The sequence below is a fragment of the Geotrypetes seraphini genome, chromosome 3 (assembly GCF_902459505.1).
Source record: "Geotrypetes seraphini chromosome 3, aGeoSer1.1, whole genome shotgun sequence".
NCBI classification, from domain to species: domain Eukaryota; kingdom Metazoa; phylum Chordata; class Amphibia; order Gymnophiona; family Dermophiidae; genus Geotrypetes; species Geotrypetes seraphini.
This window is the reverse complement of record NC_047086.1, coordinates 260513650-260532779: the sequence shown is the minus strand read 5'-3', so window position 1 is coordinate 260532779 and position 19130 is coordinate 260513650. Positions and strand designations below refer to the sequence as shown.

The window sequence follows — 19130 nt, the reverse complement described above, 5'->3', positions numbered from 1 at the left end:
GTTCTTGTGTACACTGAACTATGAAAATGTTTCATTTTCATGATCTCAATAACTAACAATTGTGGAGAACTTTGTTTTGTTATTGATAAAAGTATGCATATCTCACACCAAGCAGTTCCCATCTTACACCTGATAGAACTCATTAGCAAATCAAAAACAAGTATTCCAATTACTGTATTTTAAACATGTTACACTGATTCCTCATATTTACAAATAGCCTAGCAAACTACTTTTGTTTAGATAATTCAAACACAACACAACAATTAAAGCCCCCCATTTTTGTTCCTGCCTTGAATGTACTCCTATAAATTAGTATGATCCTTTTCAAATCTCAAAGCATCAAATCATTATATACAATATCACTTACATATGAATACAGCATAAACATTTGAAGATGGACACAGGATGAAATTCAAAGTACAGGGGGCATGACTATAATATGCATACATGGAACTGAATTTCCTATGATAAGAGACCTTGGAATAAGACCCAATGTTGAAGCAATCATATTTTGAGCAATCTACTTAATATGAATGCTTTAACATGCATAAAGAAATGTTAATATTTCAAAAGATGCTGGTTTGCTAGTGATGAGGACAGAAAAAAAATATAATGGAAAATATTTCTCCTGAAAGTCTTTTTTTCTAGTTCCTTAGTTTTTCTCCTTTCAATGCTACAGTACATAAACCTTGTCTGTCAGTCAGTCTGTCAGTCTTCCCAATTATCCAAGGATATAGACAGATAATGTTTAAAAAATATGTTTAAAATGTAGTCCCCTCTCTTCTATATAAAACAGTTTTATGGAGGGTAATTTTATAGAAGGGTGCCTAGGCAGGAAAGGCATATACACTTCTCTCTCCGTATTCGTAGTTTCAGCTTTTGCGGTTTCAATTATTCACGGTTTTTAGCTTGCTGGCTCCTCCCCCCCAAATTACATCAGCTTGCATAGATAAATCGCTGATTCCAAGCACTTTCTTCACCGTGTTTTGCCTCTCCCTCAGGAACAGACCAGGTCTCCCACTATGTTATTCACGGTTTCACTATATTCATGATGGTTTTTTATAGAAAACAGCGAATAACATGAAAAAGTTATTTGCAGTTTTTCTGTATTTGCAGTTCTGTTAATCTATCACAGCAAATATGGAGGGAGAAGTGTAGGTGACTAGGCTCTGCCTATTTTATAAAGGCAACCTATACTCTTATATACCCAAAATAAGCTGGTATTATTATGCATAGTGTTGTTCCTAGACATATTTGCCAGCAAATCAGGTAGGCTTTTAGCTTCCAAATTAAAGAAAATTAAATTGTGCAATCATACAACCAAAATAAGAGGTGCTAAGGGAGAACTTCTTCAACAGAAGCATCTTATTCAAGAAAGATTTCTAGAATTTTATGAACAATTGTATGCACATGATGACTTCACAAATATTATTTCTACATATCTATCAGATGTCTAATTACCTATATTATATGCAAATTGGGTTAAAAAAATTGGAGATCACCTTTTCAGTAATAAAGCAGTAACCATCAGGAAAAGCCCCAGGTGTGGCTGGGTACTCAATTGCTTTCTATAAGACCTTTATGCTACATCTGGCCTCCATCATGATTAGAATGTTTAATTGTAAGAGAGCTAATCAGGTTTCCTGCACCTATGAATACAGCTGGAATTTAACCAGGGTGTAAATCCACTTGTGGATTATATCACCCTATTTCACTGATGAATGTGGCTCTAAAAATCTTGTCAAAAATTTTAGCTGAGCACCTGAGTCCTATATTACCTCAAATTATAAATCCATACCAAGCAACTGATAATGTTAAATGAGTATTACACTTAGGGCTCCTTTTACAAAGCCGCGCTAGCCGCTACTGCCTCCTTTTGAGCAAGCGGTAGATTTTCAGCTAGCGCGCACTATAGCATGCGCTAACCCGGTGCGTGCGCTAAAACACTTAGCGCACCTTCGTAAAAGTGTGGGAAGCTAGGACTAGCACTATTCTTAGCAGTAGATGCTGAGAAAGCTTTAGACAGGATACATTGGGATTCTATGTTTCAAGTAATAGTAAATAAATTTTTGCCAGCTGGGTGGCATAATAGAGTAGCTGGATGAGTATTGTACAATATCATAAAAGTTTCTGTTAAGTTAGCCAGGTGGTCAATAATATCAGCCAAGTGGTGTACCCATTCAAGAGGTCCTGGGGAAAACACTGCTGTACATGTATTTTAATTTTATAATGTGCATTAAGACCGAAGCCCATCTCTACTCTATTTTCCCCCCTCCCCCACCCAGTGACATCTATGCATATACCAGGTATAAGTGGGCACTACTTTTATTTACCCACTTATAAAATTGTCCAATGAAAAAGGGCTTATTTGAATGTATAAAGGATTGCTTCAAAGTGTACAAAATCATTTAATGGAGAAAACTGATGCTGTAACTGAGAAGCAAGCTTTGCTTTCTAGAAAAGGGCTTAAATACAGTCTTAGCACCCTAAGGTTGTGGGTTAAAACCCTGTGCTGCCCCCTGTAACCTTGGGCAAGTCACTTAATCCTCCACTGTCCCAGGTACATTAGATTGTGAGCCCACTGGGACAGTTAGGGAAAATACTTGAAGTAGCAGTATACAAACCACTTGTGAGTGTGCTTGTATAACTACAAAATGGTGGTATACAAGTCCCAATCCCTTTCCCCTTTTGCAGACAACCAATGTGGCAGAAATGGAGGGCTAACCCAGGTGGTGTTCTGCCATTGTGCTTGGAAACTCACAAAGTATTCTCTACTGGTATTGTGAATGCAGGAAATCTTATATACAACAAGCAACTATGCACAATGAATGATGCTGGGTTCATGTTATTTAAACTTTTACATGCTGTTTTACATACTTATAAGTTCTTTAACACATTAAAAGTATCCTTATCCTTCTACATTTAAATATTGTTTCAGGACATGTTGATGTTTTTCCATTCTTCTTTCCAGATAATAGTACAAGGTTCATTACATATATTTCTGTAGTGTTACTCAGAGTTCTTTTCTAGGCCATCATTGTTAGTAATCAGTGTCCTGTTTTGAAGACTGTCTTTAATTTGAAAGGTCCTCCATATATAAAGAATTCTCCAGTGCAGTTTAGTGTTTGATCCCTTTTGAATTTTTAAAACAAGAATAAATTCAAGCTCTAACACTGTTAGCTAAAACCGTAGGTTAGTATTTACATTTTAAGTTACCTTTCTCCCAACCATGAAGAGGTAGGAAAGTGTTAACTTTCTACTGTAAAAATAGATTTTAACAGCTAAATTAATACTTGTAGTTAAAATTTTACAATGTTTGCATTTGCTTCATACTCAATTACATGTCAGTACCTATTGGAATTACACCCAATTACAGAAAACCATCAGAGGAAGTTATACCATTGTGCTGAAAATGTCTAAGTTCTTAATACTGATGGAAATAAGAGAGCTTGCATTACAGTGCAAACGGAAAAAGTGTTCGTCATCAAAGGGTCAAAATAAAGTTGTCTTGATGTCCGACATATGATTCTTCACACAATGCTGCTTTAAGTAGGACAAAGAACTGTAAAAACAAAACAAAAAAACACTTGTGAAGAAAAATATAAGAACAAACCGAGTAAAAGTAAGAATTTTACACTGAAAACTGCTCCAACTGTTTGCTCTGAATGATTACATGAACAGGGTTCATACTCCCTCAGCTCCTACTTCCATCTCTGGAGGCAGCCAAGGAAATAATTACCAGACACAAAAGTGTAGTTTGCACAACAAGGCCCTGGGAGTTCTTGAAATTCTACCAAATGGTAGAATACCAACCAAGAATCTCCCCAAATTACAAGTGACAGGCCACTTTATTGGGATTATGACATCAGTTAATTCATTATTAACTATACGTAGTTGGCACATCTTCCAATTAAATTACAATCGCTTCATTAAAATCCAATGATAAACTGCATACTCCAGCAATGTTCTTTTGGTTGGTTTTGAGTAACATGGTGTCCTGTTAATTATATTTCATTAGTAATTTTCCCTAGAAACAAGGACAACTTAGTTCTCACATGCTATTGGTTTTACCCCGTCAGCAATAGAAGGGGTAATGACATGTTCACTCCTTGGCTTCTCTCCTCTCTCACCAGCTGCTTTACCAAGAAACGACAGTGCTCTAGTTTCGTTGGCTTCCCAGAGCAGGATTGCTATACTGCAGAAAAGCACTATACAGAAATTCCAACACCAGCCAGGTGTTAAAGAGAAGGAGGGTATTTTGTTTGTGGTACCTTTTAAACCTTTTAGGGGTAAAATGTTTAATCATTAATTTTTGGTGTAATGGGGAGATAGTTATATTAATTAAATACATTTGCTCATGTAATTTCATTACTTTAATGAATTTCCATATATGTAGAGAATCCTATATAATAAAAGGCTAACTCGCGCATGCGCAGTCCTATTTTCGTGTTCCGTGCGCTGTAGGTCTGTGGCCGAAGGAGTGCGCATGCGCGCGAATATGTCACCACCCGATCGCCTCCACAAGCCGGACCGCAGCCAGACGACGTTCTCCGTTTCTCCTGTCGCCGCCGCCGATCTCCGTTTCTCCTTTGCCGCCCACCCCCTTCTCTTCCCGCAGGTCCGAATGGCGATTCAAGCAGCGTGTACATCAGTCTCCACACGCTGCTTCGGGCCCTTCTACTGCCCTGATTTGCTCTGCCGCGTCTCTGATGATGTCATCAGGGACGTGCCAGAGTAAATCAGGGCAGAAGGGCCCGAAGCAGCGTGTGGAGACTGATAAAAGCGCTGCTGGAATCACCACCTTTGTAGTCCGGCCCGCGGGAAGGGGAAGGGACAGGGGAGGGTAGAGGAAACGCTAATGCTGCTGCACAGGGAACTGGTGGGGGGGGGAGGGAAATGGAGGGGAAGGGAATGCTGCTTTGGACGGACAGACAGACAGAGAGAGGAAGGGAAACACAAAGAAAATAAGAAATACACAGGGGCAGGTGCTCAGGGAACTGGTGTGGGGGGAGGGAAATGGAGGGGGATGGAATGCTGCTTTGGACAGACAGAGAGAGGAAGGGAAACACAAAGAAAATAAGAAAGACACAGGGGCAGGTGCACAGGGAACTGGTGTGGGGGGAGGAGGATGGAATGCTGCTTTGGACAGACAGACAGAGGGAGGAAGGGAGACAGAAAGGAAAGAAGAAAGACACAGGGTCAGGGAGATACACAGAAAGACAGACAGGCAAAGGGGGCCAGGGACAGAGACAGACAGAAAGGACAGCGGGAGCCGTGTCAGGAGGGGTGCGAGATGCGGCAGTGGGAACTTTTCCAATGGGTGCAACTGGGCAGCTGTCGGGAACCTCTGATCAGGGGCAGAGCAAGGTAAGAGTATCATAGGGATAAGAAGGAGGAGGGAGGATAAAAAAGGAAGGGATGCCTACTGCTGGACAGGGGGAGAAGGAAAGAGATGCTGATGGACAGGGGAGGTGAAGAAAAAAGAACGGAGGACTAATGTTGGACAGGGGGAGAAGGAAAGAGGTGCTGCTGGACAGGGGGGAGGTAAAACAAAGGGAGAAGGGCTGCTGCTGCATAAGGAGAGCAGTGAAGGGGTGGTGGTGGACACAGTGGAGGTAAAAGGAAGGGAAAATGGACAGGGGGAGCAGGCAAGGGGTGGTGATGGACAGCCAAGGAAAAAGAAAGGCAGAAAGAAAGAAAGCGGCTAAGGAGAGAGAGAGAAAAAAAGACAGACACACACACATATGTTCTAGCACCCGTTAATCTAACGGGCTTAAAGACTAGTGTATTTTATATTGTTACTATACTCCAGAATTTATTTATTTATTCTTTTTTGAATATGTATTTATTCAGACATTCATTAAATATTTTAGTCTATAGGGGTTGATTAATTTTAATTTCATGGGAGGGAAAAAGGTTTTTTTTAGGGTATTGAAATATTCATTTTATGAATTTTAAAAGTTTATTATTTTATAAATTAATTACTTGGTTATATTTACTCCAGGATATATGTTTCTAAAATTTCAGAAAACAGGTCTCATTGCTGTAAGTTTGTTTAATAGCTTATTAGAGGGGGTTTTGGTATAATTGTGGGGATTTTAAAGGGTATTCATTGGTCATATCATTCAAATATATCTGTTTGCTTAATTTTAATAATGAATTTCCACATAGGTAAGTAATGAACTTTATTTTGTGGTTAAAGTCTATTAATTATTGGGCCCAAAAAGGAATCTGATCTATCGGAGATGTTTGTGACTCGACTTTAAAATTACTCTCTTTTGCTGAGCTCCAACACAAATACACCTTACCTTCTTCGGTTTTCTTTCAATGGTTACACCTGTCTCAAGCAATCATAAAGTCCAACATCCTTTCCACAATTCATAAAAACACTCCTTCGTTATTCCCTTACTTTTTGCTCCTTTCCCTCAAAGGACATATAGCATCAAACATCTACAAGAAGTTCATTGACGCCCAGTTTAACTTCCATTCTTCCTTTCAGTGCTCATGGGAAACTGATATTAACTGTACCCTCTCTGAGAAAGACTGGTCTAATTTTTGGTCCAAAACAATAAGGACAATTAATTCAGTTAATTCATTACAATCCATGTATTTTTTGCACCACAAAGTGAATTGGACACCACAAAAGCTATACGTAGCTGGACTTCTCTCGTCAAATAAGTGTTGGAATTGCAAATCTGTTCCGGGTACATTAATACATATGATTTTTGATTGTACTCATGTACATAATTTTTGGACTGCTGTGTGGTCAGTGATACAAACTATTTTTGATATAAATATCCCGATTTCCATCAACATTGTTATATTTAAATTTGCTGACACCCATACTAAGATCCCTCACCCTCAACAGGTATTATTCAACACTTTAATAATAATAGCACTGCGGCTAATTCTTTCCAATTGGAAATCCTCTGACTCCTTAAATGTTCACTTTTGGTGGCAATCAGTATTACTCCAGCATAAGTGTGAATTCCTGTTATCTTCATATATACTTCCCTAAACAACACCTTTTGGAAAAAATGGGACTCTTTGCTACTTATTACAATCCATATAACATAACCATCTCTCTCTCATATTCATGTTAATGCCATCGTATAACTTGTTCCAAACCCTTATCTATATACTTTTTATCTTTGGTCTCAGGGGAATCTCATCTCATCTTTATTCCTTCTCTCTTCTTACTTTTTCCTTTATCCCTTTTTCTTTCTTTCCCTCTTTATTTCTTCCCTTCTCCTTTTCACCTCAGGATTATACTATTGATGTTACTTGGATGGTTGATCTGAGCTTATAACCATTATGTTCTCATCTCTATTTATGTAATTCTCCATCTATTTATGTAATTCTCCATGTTATGTATTTTTCTTGTGTTGTGTTTTCTCCTTTATATTCTAAAATTTTCAAATAAAATTTCATGGAAAAAAAAATTTATTTGTCTACTTTTAGTGTATAGAGGTTGATTAATTGTAATTACATAAGAGAAAGTAATGCATTAGGTTGCCTGGGGGAGGGATATGGCTGCTAGTCTAACTATATATCTTCAAGCAATCGTATGATAAGAAGGGTAGGGAATTAGGGGGGTTTAAGGGGTTTAGGACATGTATCGAACAAAGGGTGTATTTGTGTGGGGTATTTGGTATACTATTATGAGTTTTCTTCTTTTAAATTTTGCAATGAATTTTAAATTGTTTTCTTTAAATGTTAATGGCCTCAGTCATCCTGTTAAGAGGAAGAAAATGCTTAATTTTTTAAAGCAGCAAGGCGCAGATGTATGTATGATACAGGAAACTCATTTGACTTCGGGGAATCTATGAAACTAGAAGGAGGATGGGTCAAGCAGTGTTTTTTTGCGCTGGCTATTTTAGTCCATGAGAAATGTTCAGTTGTATTTCATTTTATTTCTGCAGTTCCTTTAGGAAGGTGGGTTCAGGTGAAGATGACCTTGGGGAAACATGCTCTGATGCTGTTTTGTATCTATGCCCCTAATTCAAATCAAGCAGAATTTTTTAAAACTTTCCAACAGGTACTTCTGCCACTGGCTACCTCTAATCTAATGGTAGCTGGAGACTTCAATGCTGTTATGGATCCATTGTTGGATAAACAACCCAGTAGGATTTTGAAATCAATAGGATTGGATAATTTAGTTCAATCCTGTGGGTTAAAAGATATCTGGCGAATTCTCCATTTTAATGCTCGGGAATTTTTCTTCTGCTCCCAGGTTCATAAATCATTTTCAAGAATAGATTATGTATTTGTATCAGATCAATTAGTTCAACAGGTAACCAAAGCTGGCATAGCTTCAATTATTTTATCAGATCATGCTGGAGTTTGGATCAAATTAAAATTTGAAGAACAAGATTGTAATAGACCTGTGTGGAGGTTCAATAATATATTGCTTGCAGATTCTAACTTTATTGAAGAATTTAAATTAAAAATGAATGAATATTTTCAAATCAATGCCTCAGAGGAAATCTCCTTAGAAACATTGTGGGACGCTTTTAAAGCTACCATGAGAGGGCAAATTATCTCATTCGCCGAATATTAGGAAACAACTTAAATTGGAATTCTCTCATTTGGAACAAAATATTAAGGACCTAGAGTCACAATTGGTCTTGAAATGGGAACAAAATACTTTGCAGGCCCTCTTAAAAGCTAAATACAGATATGAGATTTCCTCTCAAATGGCTAGGAAGGAGTTGTTTTCTCAACAGGCTCTGTATTATAGAAATTCGAATAAAGCGGGAAGAATGTTAGCTAATTACCTCAAAGCTAAAAAAAAAAGGAGAGTAAAATTGTGGCTATCACTGATGAGAATGGGGAAACTCATTCTCAAATTGGAACTATTTTAAAACAATTTTTAAAATATTATAAAGCTTTATATTCTTCTGAGCTTTACTCAAAAAATTTGAGGGTTCAGAGTTCTTAAAGTTAACTGAGGGACCTAAAATTCCTGAGCATGTAATAGGAACTCTTGAGGTGCCTATATCAATGAAAGAACTGCAAGCAGCGTTGAAGTCCCTTAGAGTTGGATCTGCTCCAGGTGATGGGTTCACTGTAGAGTTTTACAAATCATTTCATATTACCTCATTTATTAAATTTATATCAGGATCAACTGATTAAAGGTACTATGTCAGAATCTTTAACTATAGTTTTACTGAAGCCAAATAAAGATCCTACATTGGTTTCAAATTAAGGGCCTATTTCTTTGATTAATGTAGATGGAAAACTTTTGGCTAAGTTATAGGCTTTGCGCTTGCCAATAATATAAGGCTCTCCCTTATATTATTGGCATGCACCAAACGGGTTTGTTGCTCAGAGACATTCATCAAACAACACTAGACTGGCTTTTCACATGTTAAATCTAACAAAAAATATGGAAGATCCGGCCTTCTCAGTATCCTTGGATGCAGAGAAGGCCTTTGATCATGTGGAATGGACCTTCATGTATCAAGCAATGGATTGGTTTGGTATTGATTCTGGATTTATACAAATGATTCAACCCTTGTATAGTTCCCCTTATGCAAGATTATACATTAATAATAATTTTTCTTTTTTATAATTCTTTATTGATTTTTAAACAAGAACAGTTTTATATAAATAAAAGTACACAGTATATTATTGCATTCAGTCATAACACTAATATCTATATAGATAACAGAACTATCCTTCAATAATTACATTATTTTGCATATAGTAATAACATAAGAACCAAGTAAATAATATAAAATGAAACCAAGTTACCTAAAAGCAATGTTACTTACCGTAACAGTTGTTATCCAGGGACAGCAGGCAGCTATTCTCACTAGTGGGTGATGTCATCAGACAGAGCCCCGGTACGGACGTCTCACAAGCACGTGTTGCTTGTAGAAACTTAAAGTTTCTAGATGCCCGCACCGCGCATGCGCCGGTGCCTTCCTACCCGGAGATCCGGGCGTGTCTCCTCAGTTCAGGTAGCTAGCCTGAGAAGCCAACCCAGGGGAGGTGGGTGGGACGTGAGAATAGCTGCCTGCTGTCCCTGGATAACAACTGTTACGGTAAGTAACATTGCTTTATCCCAGGACAAGCAGGCAGGTATTCTCACTAGTGGGTGACCTCCAAGCTAACCTCAGTGGGATGGAGGGGGAGTTGGCGACTTAAGAGAATAAATTTTTCAATACTGTTTGGCCAAACTGTCCATCCCGTCTGGAGAGGGTATCCAGACAATAGTGTGAGGTGAATGTGTGAACCGAGGACCAGGTGGCAGCCTTGCAAATTTCCTCGATTGGTGTTGATCTGAGGAATGCTACTGAGGCTGCCATTGCTCTGACCTTATGGGCTGTGACCTTACAAGGAAGTGATAATCCAGCCTGGGCATAGCAGAAAGAGATACAAGCCGCCATCCAATTAGAGATGGTGCGCTTTGATATGGGTCTTCCCAGCTTATTAGGATCGAAGGAGACAAAAAGTTGGGGAGTGGATCTGTGTGGCTTGGTGCGATCCAGGTAGAAAGCCAAGGCACGTTTGCAGTCTAGAGTGTGAAGGGCTGATTCTCCGTGGTGAGAATGAGGCTTAGGGAAGAATACTGGAAGTACAATGGATTGGTTGAGATGAAATTCGGAGACCACCTTAGGCAGGAATTTCGGGTGAGTGCGGAGGACCACCTTGTCATGGTGGAATACTGTGAATGGTGGGTCCGCCATCAATGCCTGGAGTTCGCTGACTCTGCGAGCGGACGTAAGGGCTACAAGGAAAAGCACTTTCCAGGTGAGATACTTCAGAGGGGCCCTGTTGAGTGGTTCAAACGGGGGCTTCATGAGGTGGGAAAGGACTACATTGAGGTCCCAAACCACTGGGGGTGGTTTGAGAGGAGGGTTAACATGGAAGAGTCCTTTCATAAATCTGGCGACCACCGGATGGGCCGAGAGGGGTTTCCCTTGTAGAGGCTGGTGGAACGCCGCAATAGCGCTCAGGTGGACTCGTATGGATGTGGACTTGAGCCCAGATTGAGATAGGTGTAGGAGATAGTCCAGCACGGAGGATAAGGAAGCTCGCTGAGGTTCCTTTGACTTAGAAACACACCATGAGGAGAATCTGGTCCATTTCTGGGAGTAGCATTGTCGAGTGGCGGGCTTCCTGGAAGCTTCCAAGACCTCCCTCACTTCTTGTGAGAATTGGTGAGGGGTTACGTTGAGAGGAACCAAGCTGTCAGGTGGAGAGACTGCAGGTTGGGATGAAGTAGTGATCCTTGATGTTGAGTAAGTAGTGAAGGAAACACTGGAAGTGGTACTGGTTCCCTGCTGCTGAGTTGGAGTAGGAGGGAGAACCAAGGTTGTCTGGGCCACCGAGGAGCTATTAGAATCATGGTGGCCCGTTCGAGTTTCAGCTTGACCAGAGTCTTCTGGATCAGCGGGAATGGTGGGAACGCATATAGAAATCGTTTCCCCCAGTTCAGTAGAAAAGCATCTGCCTCGAGGCGATGAGGAGTGTAAATCCTGGAGCAAAACTGAGGCAGTTTGGCGTTGTGGGGAGCCGCAAAGAGGTCTATCTGAGGCGTCCCCCATTGCGTGAAGATTTGGTGAAGGGGGCTGGAATGGAGAGTCCATTCGTGCGGTTGTAGCAGACGGCTTAGTTTGTCTGCTAAGACGTTGTTCTCCCCCTGGATGTATACTGCTCTGAGTAGGGTGTTGTGGCGCACCGCCCAGTCCCAGACTCGTAGAGCTTCCTGGCAAAGGAGGGCCGAGCCCGTGCCTCCTTGCTTGTTGATATAATACATGGCGGCCTGATTGTCTGTGCGAATGAGGATTACCATGTCGTGGAGTAGGTGTTGGAAAGCTTGGAGCGCATTGAAGATGGCTCTGAGTTCCAGTAGATTGATTTGGTGTAGTCTCTCCGCATTGGTCCAGAATCCTTGGGTGCGGAGACCCTCCAGATGGGCCCCCCATGCGTAATTCGACGAATCGGTCGTGAGGACTTTCTGATGGGGGGGAGAGTGCATCAGCAAACCTCTGGATAGATTCGAAGAGGTCATCCACCAAAGTAGAGACTGCCGAAGAGCAGGTGTGACTAAGATGCGTTTGGATAGTGGATCGGATGTCTGATTCCACTGTGATGCCAGGGTCCACTGGGGGATCCTGAGGTGGAGTCTGGCAAAGGGTGTCACATGTACTGTGGAGGCCATATGGCCCAGGAGCACCATCAGTTGTCTCGCCGGTAGGGTTTGGCGAGTCGACACCGACTGGCAGAGATGAAGAAGAGACTCCATGCGTTGCCGAGGTAGGAATGCTCGGAGTTGGGTGGTGTCCCGGACCGCTCCGATGAAGGGGAGGGATTGGGTGGGTTGTAGATGAGACTTGGAGAAGTTGATCTCGAAGCCCAAATTCTGGAGGAAGTAGGTTGTAGCCACGGCCGCCGAAGTGACCTCTGGGGCTGACGGGGCCTTGATGAGCCAGTCGTCGAGGTATGGGAATACCTGTAGACCCCTGTCCCGGAGTGCTGTGGCCACTACCACCAGGCACTTTGTGAAGACTCTGGGGGACGAAGATAGGCCGAATGGTAGCACTCGATACTGTAGGTGCAGATTTCCCACCCGAAATCTGAGGAACTTTCGGGAGGCCGGGTGAATGGGGATGTGAGTGTAGGCCTCCTTGAGATCCAGGGAGCATAACCAGTCGTTCTGCTCGAGGAGGGGGTATAGAGAAGCCAAAGTCAGCATGCGAAACTTCTCTTTGACCAGGAACTTGTTGAGGGCCCGAAGGTCTAAAATGGGTCGCAGGTCGCCCGTTTTCTTCGGGACGAGGAAGTACCGGGAGTAAAACCCTCGGTTCAATTGGTCTGACGGGACCGGCTCGACAGCCCGAAGCTGGAGTAAGGTTTGGACTTCCTGAAGAAGAAGGGCGGTCTGCGTCGAGCTTGAAGGATACTCTCTTGGGGGATGGTCCGGGGGGACCCGGTGGAATTGAAGAGAGTATCCTTCTCTTATGATGGTGAGGACCCATAGGTCCGTAGTTATGGCCTCCCATCGATGGTAGAAAAGATGGAGGCGGCCCCCTATGGGAGAGGCCGAGGTTATGCTCCCGGGGGGGGCGTCAAAAGGGCTGGGGGGCCTTAGGTACGGCCGGTGGCTGAGGTTTTTGCTGAGACTTCTGGGGAGGTTGTCTCTTCGCAGGCTGCCTCGCAGCAGGCGTTTGTCTGGGCATGTAACGCCGCTGGTAAATCAGGGGTGGCCTGGAAGGTCGAGACTGTTGAGGTTTGGGTTTGGGCCGCAGGATGGATTGAAAGGATTTTTCATGATCCGACAGCTTCTTGGTAACAGTTTCGATAGACTCATCGAACAGGTCAGCTCCAGCACATGGTACGTTGGCGAGTCTGTCCTGAAGGTTGGGATCCATATCGATGGTACGGAGCCATGCCAGGCGACGCATCGCTACCGCGCTTGCGGCGGCGCGTGCCGAGAGTTCGAATGCATCGAAGGAGGATTGCATCAGCTGGAGGCGTAATTGGGAGAGAGAGGCTACCACTTCCTCGAACTCGAATCGAGCTTGGTTGTCTATGAACGGAGTGAACTTGCGGAGCACCGGCAAGAAGAACTCCAAATAGGAAGAGAAAAAGAAGTTGTAGTTTAGCACCCGTGACGCCATCATGGAGTTTTGGTAGAATTTTCTACCAAATTTGTCCATCGTTCTCCCCTCTCGGCCCGGCGGTACAGAGGCGTAGACCTGGGAGGGATGAGAGCGTTTTAGGGAGGACTCGACCAGCAGGGATTGGTGGGAGAGTTGGGGGCCCTCGAACCCTTTATGGTGCACGATGCGGTATCGAGCATCGAGTTTGCTGGGAATCGCCGGTATGGAGTACGGTGTTTCGAAACACTGCATGAAGGTCTGATCCAGCAATTTATGCAGGGGGAGCCGAAGCGACTCCGTTGGGGGGTTAGGTAAATGCATGGTGTCCAGATACTCTTTGGAGTATCGGGAGCCCGTGTCAAGGGTCACATCCAGATCATCCGCCATTTGTCGGAGGAATGATGAGAAGGACAATTGTTCCGCCAGCGTCGGTCTGTGGGACGGGCTGGCGGAGGAGGAGGCCTCCAGGTTCGTGGACATCGGGGAGTGACAAGGAGAATCGGGCACCGGTGTCTCCTCGTACTCTGGGCCCCTCGGAGGGGACGCCTCTGATGAGGAGTATCCCCTACGTTGCAGTTTTTTCTGCGGTGACACTTCCGAATAGCGTGAGGAGTGCCAGGATGAGTGTCTCGATCGGTGCCCGTCTCGGTGGCGGGACGGGGATCGGGATCGTCTGTGCATCGCATGGTCTCCCGAGGTCCCCAAGTGGATAGGGCTGGAAGCAGTGGATCGCCACTGGGTTTGCGATGCGGGTTCCTGCGATGCTACCCAAGTCTGGTAAGGAGTACGGAGGAACTCTTCCTGACTATGCCCAGGGCTTCGAGTATCGATCGAAGGTCTGGTCCCATGTTGGCGCGGAGGCGTAATGGGTTCTAATGGCGGCATGTCGGTAAGCGAGGCTTGCCGCGTGGGTATCGCCGCCCTCCCTCGTTCGTCCTCGTCGGTTGTCGAGGTCGAACGGTGTGGGGGAGGGGGAGGGGGCGGACCGCCCCTTTGGACCGGTACCGGGAGGTCACCCTGTATGGCAGCGATGAGCCCGGGTCCGATGGTCTGCATGAGCTCAACGAATTGAGCTTCCAGCACGGACCGTAGCGAAGCCGATAGGGAGGGATCCGCACCGAAAGGGGGTCCTCCTGCACGGGCATCGCGCTCCTTCGAGGTCGAGTGCTTCTGCTTAGTAGCTTTCGGCACTTTGATGACCATTGGTGGCACTGTGGAAGGAAGAGGTACCTGAACCGAGGAGACCGGGGCAGGCACCGACGTCGAGCTCGTGGATGGTGTCGGGGCGAGCGATGCCGGTTTCACCGCACTCGATGCAGGAGGAGTCGATGCCGGTTTCGCCCGCACCGGGGAGGTATCAGATGAAGTGGAGGCTGAGGGATCCTTAGCTGCGTCCATCTTGAACATCGATTCCCACAATAGGCAACGCCGCTTGAAAGAGCGTGCCGTAAGGATAGAGCAAGGCCCGCACGATTTCGGGATGTGGTCAGGGCCCAAACACTGCAAACAGCGCCAGTGAGGGTCCGTGAGTGAAATCGCGCGTTGGCACTTGCTGCACTTTTTAAAACCGGTGATTGGCCGGGACATAGGCCGGAAAATCTCTGCCGCGAGGTCGAAGCCCGTGGGCCTGAGCCACGTGGCCGGCCCGTTCGACCCGCCGGAGGAAATAATCTTCTCCTTTTTTTTTTTTTTTTTTGAAAAAGAAAAAGAACTGTTAAAGTAATTAAAAGAAACGAAAACGAAAACGCGGACAAGGAAGGCAAATTTAACTGAATTCAGCTAGCGCATGAAGAAGTTGAACTTCTCAGCTCCGCGGAAAAGAAAGAACTGAGGAGACACGCCCGGATCTCCGGGTAGGAAGGCACCGGCGCATGCGCGGTGCGGGCATCTAGAAACTTTAAGTTTCTACAAGCAACACGTGCTTGTGAGACGTCCGTACCGGGGCTCTGTCTGATGACATCGCCCACTAGTGAGAATACCTGCCTGCTTGTCCTGGGATAAATATCATTATCAATAATTCCTCCCAAACACCCAACCCCCCACCCTCCATGGATGTGTAAAGATAAATAAACCAAGAAAAAAGTAAGACAAACACTCCGCATTAATTCTTTCATATTTGTATATAGTACACACATTCACCCATCAGAAAGTATAATTTATTCTACACTACACTAAGAGAACTAGAGAAGCAGGTGGAGTCCTATGAAAATTATTCTCAAAGAAATAATTTAAGGGTCTTAGGAATAATAATTTTTCTGAACGTTTTTGTTTGCGAAGGGGAGTAAGACAAGGGTGTACGTTATCTCCTTTGCTTTTTGACATTGTATTGGAACCCTTGTTATTGGTTATTCAGCAGGCAAAGGAGATACAAGGTATTCCTTATGCAGGTCGGGAATACAAGGTCTCTGCTTATGCAGATGACATATTGCTTCATTTGAGGAATCCTGAAACCACCATTCTGCATTAACTGGATCTGTTTGATAGATTTGGAAAATTCTCTGGTTACAAAATAAACTGGAGTAAATCAGAGGTTCTTCCATTAAATATATATTGTGCAAAAGGATTATTTGATATTTGATTATTCCCCTTTCTTTAGAAAGAAGAGGGTATAAAATATTTAGGTATTTGGATAAAAAGTACCATAGAAGAAACTATGAAAGTAAATGAAAAAATCTTTATTGCTGAAGGTCACAGAAATGTGTGAACATTGGAACCCATTACATCTGTCTTGGTGGGGGAGAGTCCAAACAGTTAAGATGATGATTCTGCCTGTTTGTTACCAAATGGGAATGTTACCGTTGTTTTTTCAGGGGTCCTTTTATAAGAAATGAAATAGTATTCTGACAAAATTTTTTTGGCTGGGGAAAGCAGCAAGAATTGCCATGATATCTCTACAAAAACCAATTGCGGACGGTGGGGGTAAATTTTCCCAACTTTTATAGGTACCATCAAGCCTATATTATGCGTCAGCCTATATTATCCTCCCTGAGCTCATGGAAAATCTCCCAGACTGGTTATGGTTGGAATGACAACTCATGTCACCATTGAGGTTGAGTCATGTGTTAAGTATTAAGATGCCTGGACTATATAAGGATAATAGAATCCTAGTAGATACATAGAAAACCTTAAAATGTGTGAATAATTTAACACTTATTTCAGTTCATAAATCAGCTCATCAGACCCTATGGCTGAACTCCTATGGCTGAACTCCAAGATTCAAATTGGCAGATTTAAGGTTATCTGGAAGAACTGGTTGAAGGTGAGTATACGTACTTTGGAAGATGTTATTTCATATGGTAAGCTGCTTGATTTTTTACAATTGCAACACAAATTCAGTCTTTTTTTTTTTTATATAAATCTTTATTCATTTTTTTAAACTCACAATAAGTATAACACAAAATATAATCATTTTATACTTTAACATTACTTATTAATATCATCAAATTATAGCTCTTATCCAATATCTCCCCTCCCTTATATCCAACAATTAATCATAAGCCGAAGAAATCATAAAATATTCCCACCCTCCCACCCCACCCTAGACGTGTATGAACAAAAGGGAATTAATGTTCTTTGCAATACTTTCAATCTTTACAGTATCTTGTTAATGGCTCCCAAATAACCTGAAATTTCTTAAAATTTCCTTGCTGCACGGCAATTATCCTTTCCATTTTGAAAATGTGACACAAAGAGCTCCACCAATAGCTATAATTCAGCCTATCCCAATTTATCCAATTGAGATTGAGGCGCATAAACCAAGGCTCCTTGTGCTCTGTGAGGGGGGAAGCTGACATCTCCCTCATCATCGCTTCAAGAGACCCGTGAGTGACCGATACAAGTAGGCCCCCTGCCCCTCAGGGCACCCCGAGGAGAAGTCATATCACTAGCACTAGGATGAAATTTGAGAGGCCGTGCTCTCCCCGGACCTCCCACGCCGACTGCCGAGCCGGCTCCCAAAATGGATGTACTAGTCACTGTCCTGCTGCAGGGCCAACCGGAACTCCGCCCTGTTCCCATAAACTCAAGTGACCAGGCACCCCCCTCCACCAGAAGCCGGCCTAAGATCCTCATATCCAAACCAGCACCAGTGGCAGCGCCAGAGCCATGACACGGCGCAACAAAACCACAGGCAGGAAGCCCCACATAACTTTACAGCTTCCGGGAGCCCTCGGCAGTCATCTGCTGCCCCCGAAGACATCGCCACCATCAAAGGCAGCTCCGTACAAGGCAGGAGGAGAGAAAAAGCACCAGCGGAGGACCCTGCGAGAAGTCAGCTCCGCCAATTACAAAAATGAATCCCAAAACTCATGGCAGCAAAACAGAAGTCCCAGAAATCATATCATTGATCACAAATTTGGTCTTAATAAATTACAAAATTATAGATGGTTGCAGTTGAAGCAGGCCATTCAGGTTGGGTTCCCTGAATGGAAAAATCTCAGTAATCAGTATAGTTTGCCGCTTTTATGCTTTCAGGTGGACTTCCTGGGACATCAGGCCGCTCAGTGGTATAAATTAATATCTGGATTTTTTAAATAAGAAACCAAAGACTGGTCTTCAGGACATTTGGAGCATTGAGATCAAGCATCAAATTACTGCATCTCAATGGCAACGTATTTGGGCTTGGAGGATGAGATGTACAGTGTCTGCATCTATGAGACAAACTTGGTTTTTTCTGTTACATAGAGCATTTTGGACCCCGGTTCGTTTACAGAAGTTAGATAGCTCTAAATCTAATAGATGCTGGCACTGTCATGAAGCTGGGACATTAGATCATTTGTTATTCTATTCTCCATTGATACTTGCTTTTTGGAAATCAATATGGGGTCAAATAAATAGTTTGTTAGATAATCCGGTGGCTTTATCCTATGACACCGTATTGTTTGGCATGTCAATGAGGGCTAAAAGCCAAATATCCTCCAACTAGTCTTATAGCCCGTTACATTAACGGGTGCTAGAATATATGTTGTGTGTCTCTTTATTTCTTTCTCTATCTCTCTATCTCTCCTTAGCTGCTTTCTTTCTTTCTTTTTCATTGGCTGTCCATCACCACCCCTTGCCTGCTCCCCCTGTCCATTCTCCCTTCCTTTTACCTCCCCTGTGTCCACCACCACCCCTTCACAGGTCTCCTTATGCATCAGCAGCCCTTCTCCCTTTGTTTTACCTCCCCCCTGTCCAGCAGCACCTTCCTTCTCCCCCTGTCCAACATTAGGCCTCTGTTCCTTTTTCTTCACCACCCCTGTCCATCAGCACCTTTTTCCTTCTCCCCCTGTCCAGCAGTAGGCGTCCCTTCCTTTTTCTCCCCCCCTCCTCCTTCTTATCCCTATGATACACTTACCTTGCTCTGCCCCTGATCATAGGCTCCCGACAGCCGCCCAGTTGCACCCATTGGAAAAGTTCCCTCTGCGGCATCCCGCACCCCTCCTGATGCGACTCCCGCTGTCCCGCACCTGCCCCTGTGTCTTTCTTCTTGTCTTTCTGTGTCCCTTCCTCCCTCTGTCTGTCTGTCCAAAGCAGCAT

At 43.6% G+C, this 19130-nt stretch overlaps 1 protein-coding gene across 2 annotated transcripts in view; it reads right to left on the bottom strand.

Annotated features, from left to right (window-relative positions):
• Positions 1-2827: 2827 nt before the first annotated feature.
• FEZ2 (fasciculation and elongation protein zeta 2) overlaps positions 2828-19130 on the bottom strand; it is a 248001-nt gene continuing 231698 nt past the window's right edge. For both annotated transcript variants that reach the window (XM_033936550.1, XM_033936551.1), the window contains one exon: positions 2828-3562. In XM_033936550.1, the coding sequence (XP_033792441.1) occupies positions 3546-3562 (17 nt within the window). In that variant the 3' untranslated portion in view covers positions 2828-3545. The remainder of the gene's footprint in view (positions 3563-19130) is intronic.